Consider the following 10951-nt stretch of genomic DNA (forward strand, 5'->3'; position numbering starts at 1 on the left):
AAAATGGAACATAAAAATTGGAGTTGAAGGGTTAAAATGGAACGAGATTGAGTTGGAGTGCCAAAATAAAATTTAGGAATAAGTTTAAGGGTTTGTATATGTGTTTGTCCTTGTACTAAAACACATACCAAAAAAGGTCAGTTGAACCACATTAATTATCCTGCCAATATTTACTTCTTCAAGGGATTAGATTTTTGTGAAAAAGGTCAAAGTTGAACCCCTTCATCAAAAAATTATGTTAAACATTGAACTACCACTAAATAGTATTCTTAGCAAATAGCTTCACCAGTTTACCACTACTCATACTCTAACCATGTTACTTATTAATTTTGAATGTATGTGGCATATTGTATTAGGTAAAAGTACAATTATAGAAGGCACATGATATAAATGCATTAAACTAGACTAGATTTGATATAGTAGAATTTTGGTAATATTTATAAGTAGTAATTATATGTATAGAATAGTGTAACATATCGAGAGAAGAGTTAGGAGTTTGGAGTTAAATAGGACATGATGAATGTGCATGGAGTAAACGGAAAGTAAGAAACTTTGTTTTTAACTTTAACCCCATGAGGCAAGCAAGTTCCCTCAAATGGTGGAGTTTCCATATGCTTTTTCTACCTATTTCATGCCTATCATTTGGACAATTGACACTCAGTTGTGGTGCGATGGTGAGATTGCTTCATCATTAGTTAGAGTACTTGAATTCGAGCGTTGAATATGGAGAAAATCTTATTGGGAAGGCCACTCGAATGAGCCATGCATTGCACATTCAAATTTAATCGGAACTGCAATGTGGACTTCAGACACAGAAATTTGGACAATTGACTAAATTTTATTGTACTACTCTATTCAACTCTATATAGTCAAATAAGAAATTAACAGCTACACGAAACATCCTTACAAGTCAAAACACACAGCAAACATCTTTCTTAATATCATATCTTTCTCACGTGTAACAATAGTAAATAAGTTTGAACTTTTGTTGGTAATCGATTGTTAAAAAAGATAAATCAACTAAAGATTTAGGGTGTGTTCGATACGGAGGAAAATGCTTTTTAAAAGAAAATAAATGGCTTGATTTTTTATTTATTTTTTGTGTTTGATATGTAAGTAAAATATATTATCATAAAAGCATTTGTATATATGTATTAATATTCAAGGCATGTATCTAGTCTAAGTTACTATGTTACTAAGTTACCCTTAATCTTATTTTTAGTGTAGCATTCTGATGAATACGATATTTCTCAATTAAATTTAGCAAAACTCTTAAAAAAAACTTAGTCAAAAGTAATTTTACTTGAGAATTGCTGCTTATTTTACTATTAAAAAATTTCCCGTACTACAGTATAAATTATACTTCATGTACCACTCAATATTATTAGGGTATTAATTATTGACTTCACTTGTGCTTCATTTGGATGATTGTTATATATTATTTCATAATGTATCGGATCGTCATGTGTTGATCAATATAACATTTGGATAGATCATTTTTCCTCATTACATAATGTCACACATATGAGCAATTTAAAAGATAAACTTATAAGAAAAGTAGGGTACGGGTAGATCTATCAAAAAAAATAGTGTAAGAATATATAAAATAGGATTATTATTAGATAATAAGTATAGATAAAATGAGAAAAAAAAACAATCACACCAAATTAGTTGCTACACAAAATGAATTAAAATCACACTACAATAAAATTCAAATAACAATCAAAACTAACATAATAGGAATTCAAACAAACAATACAATACTGCAACAACCATCCAAACAATTTGTTGTTCCCACACTTTGGAAAGAAAAGAAAATATAGAAGTTCAATAATAATACAAAAGAAAGATAGTCCACCCATGGCAAAACAGTACAATATTGTAAACTCGTTTATTTATACTGTACATATATAGATAAATTAAATGAGGAAAATAGTATGTAGGCAAAGATTTATATATGAAGAAAACCAGCTGTATATATGTCATTATAATAATGTGGACGATAACAAGAACAAACTCAATCGTTTATATATTTGATGATCAAGAAAGTCATCATAGAATCATGCATGTTACTAGCTAATTTTCGTCTATACAATAATATTCTTAGTTGATCGATCTAGCTAGCTAGCTAGGGTAATTTATTATTAGGCCTAGTAGAGAAATGACAAAAAAAGGTAACAGAATTAGGGTATGTGTTATGACATGGTGAAGATCCTGAAGGAGGCACATAACCTTTTGGAAGCATTGCTGTATACGTTCTTTTTCTATTCCAATTACCCCTATTCTTCAACTTTAATGTTCTTGTCTTCATCTTCATCTTCGTATTCGTCGTCGTCATCAACCCTCCTCCTTCTTGATTCTTGATCATCTCATGATCATGATCATGTGGAGATGATGGAGCTTCTGATCCAAGATTCTTGGAATACTGGAATTCCTTTGAACATGTACAAGACAAGTAAAAGAAGAAGAAGAAGAAAATGAGAAGAAGAAGATTCTTCTTCTTGATATTACCCATATACATTTTTAAGAGAATTCTAATTTGGAATTAATGGATAGAGAAAAAAGAAGTGCGGATTGATTATATTTCTTGTTTGACTTATATATAACGAATCCTTTTCTTTTGGGAAGAGTAGATATTCATTCGTTACAATTAAATGGAACTAGTCTCATTCTATTTTCAGATGTCATATTAATTATAAGGGTAAATAAAAAAAAATTAATTAATTCTCTCCTAATTTAGGTGATTAAATAATATGAGACAAATATTTTTAGTAAGCGACAGACAGTCAGAGTAATATATGTATAGGTATATGGGAGAGAAGCATAATAGATAGTACAGTTGACAACTTTAGGCTCGTGGTAATGTTAACATTCCGTGGAACATCCATACTATTAGATCCGAAATTAATGTAACACTTACCCAATGACATAACTATCATTTACACCCCCACCCCCAAATAATTCAATTTACACTTGAGTACGACCTATTTATTAAAGGGAAAAATACTATCGTTGCAATTCGTTTCCCTGCTTCATTTGCGTGATTTGTGCTTGTTTTAATCATTTTTAACCTTATGAATGGACTATGAAAAGATTAGTTAATTCGAGTTTCGATAAGTTGTTTGCCTTGCTTCTCATCAAACATTAGTGGTCATTGCTAGAGGTTTGCATACGAGCCCGCAGAACAACAACATAATTCTAATTAAGGTGAGGGAATCTCATCTAACTTCATTATATTCTTTAAGATAATTTATTGATTCAAAAGAAGCAAAAAGGTCAAAATATTATATAACTAAAAACGGTACTTTAATTGATATACTCATTTAAATACTTTTATTATTTTAATAATAATTGTGATAGTTTATGTAATAATTGAGCCAATTGAAAATGTTTTCAAAACTAAAATCAATAAGATCTTACATAAGATATCAATATTTGTGGTGTTATATAACGTAAATTAATTTATATATACATAATCATGGCTTACGAATTATTATAAGAAAAATTATACTCCTAATTGAAGAAAAAGAAAAATCAATAATAAAATTATAATTAACTATCATGTATTTCAAATAATAGTGAAGAGACGGAGTGCAGACGCCCCAGTGAGGAGGTGCGAGGTAATGGTGGTAGAGGGTACGCGAAGGGGTAGAGGTAGACCCAAGAAGTATTGGGAAGAGGTGATTAGACAAGACTTGGCTATGCTTCACATCACCGAGGACATGACTCTAGATAGGAAGGAGTGGAGGTCGCGTATTAAGGTTGAAGGTTAGTAGGGTTAGCGGGTTGTCTTCCCTTGCGAAGGCTTGGGTTGTTAGCGTTTGGAGCAGTCCTAGCCTTTTGCTGTTTTCTGCGTTTCACTCTCTATATCTTTCTTGTTATTGTCTCATTGGTTGATTATACGCTATCTTTTGTATTGGCTGTTATGTTGCATATATCTCTCCTGTCACTTAGATTTGATATTCTTGAGCTGAGGGTCTCTTGGAAACAGCCTCTCTACCTCCACGAGGTAGTGGCAAGGTCTGCGTACTACTTACCCTCCCCAGACCCCACCTAGTGGGATTTCACTGGGTTGTTGTTGTTGTTGTTGTTGTATTTCAAATAATAAATGTTATTTTCTCTTGGCTTCCAATAAGGACCTATTTCCAAATCCAAGAGTGTTTGCAATTCATGGGAAAGCATTATCTCTTATCCCTATTTCATGAAAGTTTAAATGAATAAACGATGACAAGTAGAATCAAAATTGTAGCTTCTGTACATATCATAGGCCTCCTTGCTTTTCTTTTAGTCTTCAGTTACTTATGGTACAAATGATTACGCTATGGAATTCAATGTTACATTGGTCATGCTTAATTTCCAGCAAATGACTCAAACTTACATGACTAATTTCAATTGGTATAACATTCGATCCAAAGAAAGTAGAGCTATTTCATGAATGATTGTTACATATTATTTCATAATAGATCATATTATATTGTATTGTATCATACATTTTTAATGAATACAACATTTGGATATACTGTATTATACTACATTATTAGAAAATTAGAAAACGAGGTACAACTACTATGAAAGATAGAGTAAATGATAAAATAGAATTTTTAAACAATTACACACAATCACACCATATCATATTTACCTAAATACGATACAATAAAATTTAAGTAACCATCGAAATAAATATTATACTTAAACTAACTATACAATATAATAGACAACAACCATCATGCATATTCATCTGACATAATTTTCAACATTGACTTGGTTACGAAGAATGATGAAACAATAAGAACGATAGAGAGAAATTTCTCTGTGTTTATAGAGAAAACTCAAGATAAGAATGAAGAAGGGTAAATGTGGGTTAGGACAATTTTATCCAATTCATATTTGACCAAATTCATTTTCACTCATAATTAAATAGGTAAATCACAATCCAATACATTTTCAACTCCACTCAAATTTGACAAATTCACCCATTTGTCACCCTTATGTGAGTCGAATTCTGAGTTAATAACTCATAAATTTGTTTTGTTGAATAGGATGTATTAATAATGCACAATTAGTTATAAAGAGATTATTTTTAATATCTTGTTTGATTTGGTATATTAAAAATAATATCCATTACATATGGTGGAAATGATGTAGAAACAATTTTGAGGGGCAATTGTGTTTTTAATTATTCTAATACACATCTTAAAACTCAGTGCATTACTAATACCATGAATTTTCATGTATTAATTATTTTTTGGTTAAATTTTTGGTCCTCTAACCATTCTATTAGTAATAAAGAAGCTGCAAAAACATCGATGGGACAAAACCCAATATCTTGGGTTTGAAAAAATATTTCAAAAAACATACTACTAATACATAAACTTAATGCATGCGTTATTATTACTAATTCACTCTATCGAACAATCTCTTAGTGCTAGGATGGATGTGACTTCGATTTTCTTTCATTTGTGACAATATAATATGTTCAATTTTTCAACTTGTTACTCTTTTTTGTTCATGAGCAATAAACCCCAAAGATTTATACATATGGTGGAAGTCATATAATTAACAAAGGCATGGAGTTCATGTTTCAATTTATAAGTCCCTTTACTTTTAAATCTGCTTCAAAAACTAAATACTGTCACTTTGTTATACTCATTTAATCATTCTTTAATTTCAACATTTCACATATTATGTTTAAAATCGCAAGTTTTAAATTCCGTATCCAATTAAACTAAGATACATGGAAATATTTCATTCAAGAAAATTTAAACCCCTATTTATATAATCCTACATAATATTGTACTTGCCTCTTGCTTTCAGAACACTTAAAACTCCTATTTTCAGAACAAATCCCAACTCATAAATCAGCAAGAGATATAGATGGAGTGGGACCGAAAAATTCTTAAATCCTTGAAGCAAATAATGTAATGAGCATACAGAAAACACTTGTCTGAATCAATTCCCAGCCTTGGAAGAAGGAAAAAACAACCCAATTAACTACAGGGCTGCAAGCAAGTATTTGTCATACAAGAAAATTATCATTAACGAGCGCTTTCTTATAGGCGGCTGATAACCTCTTCCACCTCTGATGGTGAGTATAGATGGTAAGTTGGAGATACCCTTGCAATATCAACATTATTGGGAGTCACCTGAATCAAACAGTGGGAGCTTTTTCAGAAACAAGGAACGAAATCATGAAAATAGAAGTGTCATGAGGCTTATTGCTTACCTTCTCTTCCATCACTTGCTTAAGAATGGACAGTGCTATGGTTTCAGCTTCTTTAAGGGTAAGGTCCTGCAGAAAATCGACTTTAGATCAGCTTTAAGAACCATATAAAAACTAAACTCCAGCTTTTCGGTTCCAAAAATAGCCACCTACAATTTAAAATTTATGAGTGAAAAGTGACTGATTTACTTCCCTCTATTGGAGGAAGAGAAGAGGGGAATGGTCTTAGGGGTTGAAGGTGACGGAAAGCATCAAACAACCCCAAGATGCTGCAGACTGGACAACAGTTATGAAGATAGAACACGAGATTTCTTGAATACTCGTTTCCACAAACATCTATTTTAGGAGGTGCGAAGGCTAGCATGCTTGTTTGGAAGCGTACAAGTGGGTGAGCACATCACCAACCAAACTAGCTACTCGAAAAAATAAGGTTGGACATCATGTTTGAACTGCTATTTAGGGCAAAAATATAAGGAGGGGAAATCCTCCTCTACTTCTCGGGCTTCCACGGAAGATACTTTATATATGCGGAACTCATGAAGTTCTCCAGCATTCAAGCATCCAAAAAGTTGAAATGAGGGTGAATAATAAAAGGAACAGGACCTATTATTACATCTTCCACTAGCAACATTACCTCCAGCCTGCTGCAGACTGGACCGTAATTAGGACTATAGGACATGGTTTCACTAGAAAAATAAGAAAACTTAGATACCTTGTTATACTGCTCCTGCAAAGAGCTATCAGCACCTTCAGAACCTGACCCAATAGCTTTAGCATTGCATTGCCAGAATGTACCAGAGGGATCAGTATAGTACCTGCACATCAAAATTGGGCAACATTCAGTATCTACAAATTATGTCCCTTGATACCCACAATCAGGGGAGGAAGTACTGAGAGGCGGAGTAATAAACTATGTAACATTAACAGTATGCTTATGAAATTCTGAATCCGGTACTTTTCTTAGGAAAAACCAAATATAATCAAAGGTCTGATTTTAGCAGCTCATCACACAAAAGCCCAATTTATCATCGCCAGTTGGTAGCATCATTTCCAGGAATGTGATCTTTTGACCTCTTCAGTATTTAATATTCATTAACAACAACAGCAACATACCCCAGTGTAATCCCACAAGTTGGGTCTAGGAAGATAGGATGTATGTAGACCTTACCCCTACCTTTGTGAGGGGTAGAGAGGCTCTTCCCGGTAGACCCTCAGCTCAAAAGACTATAACAAGGGATTAGGAGATAATATTAGAGCAGCATTGTAGTAATTCTGGAGAGGTAGGTTTTAGTGAGCCAGTGCCTAATACATAAGACACCAAATGTGACAACCATGACAGGTAGGCTAATACACAATCATCCTTGTTGAGCTCAGGCCAATATGCAACGACCAATGACCGTTTACCCTTCTCCTGCTGGGAATAGAGAACTATAGTTTATTAAGTAGAGCTTTAAAATGGCGTGGATCAAATCGTGACAATGGGCAGTGCTTCCTGGATGGTTTTATGTTAGGCATCTAATTTAAAGTAGACGTTTGAGCACTAGGATGAAATCTCCGTGCTTCTTAATTAACTCTATTTAAGGAAAGCGTATAATTTGACCTTACAAAAAGAATACTTGTCCAATCTCAAAAAAACAAAAACAATACTAGTGCTGAGTAAAGGGATGTTCTACATGGAGGGGAAGGGACCCCAAAAGCAAGGAAAAACTAGTACTCCCTCCCGTCCATATTAAGTGAATTGTTGGGACTTTTTTTCATAGTTCAAAATAAGTGAAGTATGCAAAGTTCAAGAGAATTGCCGGGACTTTTTTCTATATTTACCCTTCATTTAATGAGGTTCTTAACTACTTTACATTTTCTATGAGAAAAATTTGGGAATAATCAAAAGGGTAATAGTGGAAAATAGTCTTTGATATATATCCTTATATATTTTTCTTAAGGTGTGTGTCATACCCCAACAATTCACTTAATATGAACTAGAAGGAGTAATATATTAAGTGCTTAATATTCAATTTATATGAAAGTATTTTTCAACTAATTGAGATAGAATTCATTTTACATTAAAAAAAAAGCTCATTATCTAATGAAAATAGAATTAAATTTTAGAAGTGATGTTCAACACTATATTAAGATGATTTGTGTATATTAGAGTGACTTGATGAAATTTATAGAAAACATGGTCAAATAAGTGAAAAGAAGTTTTGTCCAAAAAAGTGTAAAGGAGTTTTTCCCATGAGCTTTAGAATTAATGCATCTGAGATGCAGTGGAATTTCTAGTCAAATATTTACATCGTTTTCTCGAGATCCAATATGCATAAGTCCAAAAAGTCAAAGTAGTATTCGAAAGCAAATTTGGGAGAAGAAGGAAGTATCTGAAAGATAATATTCCGGCAGCTCTATCACAGTTGATTCAATACCAAGAGAAGAAAATATTGAAAAAAAAATATCATAGTTTCCAATACTATCATAGAAGAGATGCAAAGACTTACAAGCTGGGACCATTCTCATCATGACCAGCAATGAGAAGGGACACACCAAAAGGCCTGGACTGCATAAAACAAACGAGATAGACCATTAATACATAAAGGTAGGAGATCTGACCTTACAATACTCAAAACATAACAATAAGGGAAACTCTAATCCTGCTGATGAGTAAGTCAACTGTAGAAACTACGGAAGAATGTCTATTTCTTCTGACAAACTTCTTCAATAACACTGATAATCTCCAGACATCCAACTTTTTAGAATATGTTATGAAATAAAAAAAAAAAGGAAATGAGGAAACTAGATCAGCACAAGACAGTCATTAGAGCAAAATGCACACCACAGAATATGATCAAAATTAACCAGGTAATTCCAAACAGATTAATTCAATGATAATATTATAAACTTATCCATAAACAACTTAATTAACTAACTAGTTAAATCATAAATAACCCTTTGCCCTCTCCCGTTCTCCTCTTTCCTTTTGTCCAAGATAACCAGACAGGCTAAGCATATCTTTTGTCCAGCTTACACTATATAGAATCACCACTCGAACTTCATGAGTTCTTTACAAGCAAAGTTTATAAGTATCATGCATCGTTTTTCCTTAGAATATAGAATGTAAAGAGAAGAGCAAATGCACTTATATAGCTGATAAACTGTGATCCTAGGTCCTAGCACCTAAGAGGATCTCAGACTCAACAGCCAGCCTCTGGATCTATCACTACCCAGCTGGCATATGCAAGAGCATTTGAAATACAACTACAAATTGAGAAACAGACACATATAGAGATGATCACTGCCTAACGATCTTCACGCTGATCACTGATCTCTTTTTTGGAGGGGGGAGGAGATAAATGTAGTGACCTATTACCTTTTCATTCTAAAGTCAGCATAGGCAATGTTCGAAAGCACTTGAGATACATGCACAAGTCCTTTAGTGAGACATAAAGAGAAGGGAACAAGGAACTATCACTAATTATATTTATTTTCACCTTATGTCACATGAAGTAGTTGCTGGTTTATATTTATTTTACTTATTCACTTGATGAAATTAACATAACTAGCTTAAAATCTAAATTCCACTTCATATAAAGTCATCTGTTTAGTTCCAACTAATTTTTTAGTCAAAATAACAAGGGAACAGCAAAAGATAATATTGGAAAATGGAAAAGATGCCTTCTACAAAATAAGGCACCACTAATTTTTAACTGAAAGATAGTTGTTCAGAGAGAAACAAAGAGTACTCTACTAAAGTAAAAAGAATCTCACCATAGATTCTTCATCGCCCTCACCAAATCGCAACGCCAAATCACAGAGAGCTTGGGTAGTGGACTCAACAGTCATGGGCTCACCATAAGAGAATCTATGGTTCTGTTAAAAGGGGAAGAGGGAACAACAACACAAAATCAGCAATTTACCACTATCACACAAATACTTGAAGGTTAAAGATGTTTCCCTAAATACCTGAGTTTCAACCCGTGCATGTTCCACAAGAGTCCGTGCATCAGCTATCAATCCACTCATTGCACAGCCAATATGCTCGTCAATTTCCATAATTTTCTCCACACTGCTTGGCTCCTATAAGAATATCAAAACTGTCATGAATGAACTGTGAGAGATATTGAAAAAGAATATTATTGAATTGTTGTTGTTGTACATTATTACATTGAGATCCTATTTATAGACCCTAGAATACAATCCTTTACCAAGTAGGATACTATTTAGTATTCCTATTTCTATTTCTATTACTATTTCTATTATAATAGGATTGTATAAACCTATTCTTATTCTAATAGGATTGTATAAACATATTCCTATTCTAATAGGATTGTATAAATCTATTCCTATTCCAACACTCCCCCTCAAGCTAGTGCATACAATTCATGTACCTAGCTTGTTACAAATGTAATTAACACGAGGACTGATGAGGAGCTTGGTGAGATATCTGCAAGTTGATCAGTCGACTTCACAAAATTGACAGTCAATCTCAATGTGCTTGTCTTCTCATTAAATACGGGATTTGATGCATAATGTAAGTCAATATCAATGTGTTTGTCTTCTCATTAAATATTGGATTTGATGCATAATACTGATAAAACACCGAGTGATAAAATTCCAGTGTTGAACTTCCCAAACCAAACCTGCAAAGACTGCTTCAGACCATAGAGTGACTCACATAATCGACATACAAGGCTACTAAACTCCCCCTGAGCAACAAAGTGCTCAAAATCTAGTATAAAGTAT

At 33.0% G+C, this 10951-nt stretch overlaps 1 protein-coding gene across 1 annotated transcript in view; it reads right to left on the reverse strand.

Moving 5' to 3' along the window:
• Positions 1-5880: 5880 nt before the first annotated feature.
• Positions 5881-10951, reverse strand: part of LOC102583874 (proteasome subunit alpha type-5) — a 7673-nt gene continuing 2602 nt past the window's right edge. Inside the window, exons 4-9 of the mRNA XM_006352905.2 lie at positions 10172-10285; positions 9977-10078; positions 8710-8768; positions 6933-7035; positions 6224-6289; positions 5881-6143 (exon numbers count right to left, since the gene is read on the reverse strand). Coding sequence (XP_006352967.1) covers positions 6051-6143; positions 6224-6289; positions 6933-7035; positions 8710-8768; positions 9977-10078; positions 10172-10285 — 537 coding nt within the window. The 3' untranslated portion in view covers positions 5881-6050. The remainder of the gene's footprint in view (positions 6144-6223; positions 6290-6932; positions 7036-8709; positions 8769-9976; positions 10079-10171; positions 10286-10951) is intronic.

This window comes from Solanum tuberosum, unplaced genomic scaffold, assembly GCF_000226075.1.
Source record: "Solanum tuberosum cultivar DM 1-3 516 R44 unplaced genomic scaffold, SolTub_3.0 scf00141, whole genome shotgun sequence".
Lineage (NCBI taxonomy): Eukaryota > Viridiplantae > Streptophyta > Magnoliopsida > Solanales > Solanaceae > Solanum > Solanum tuberosum.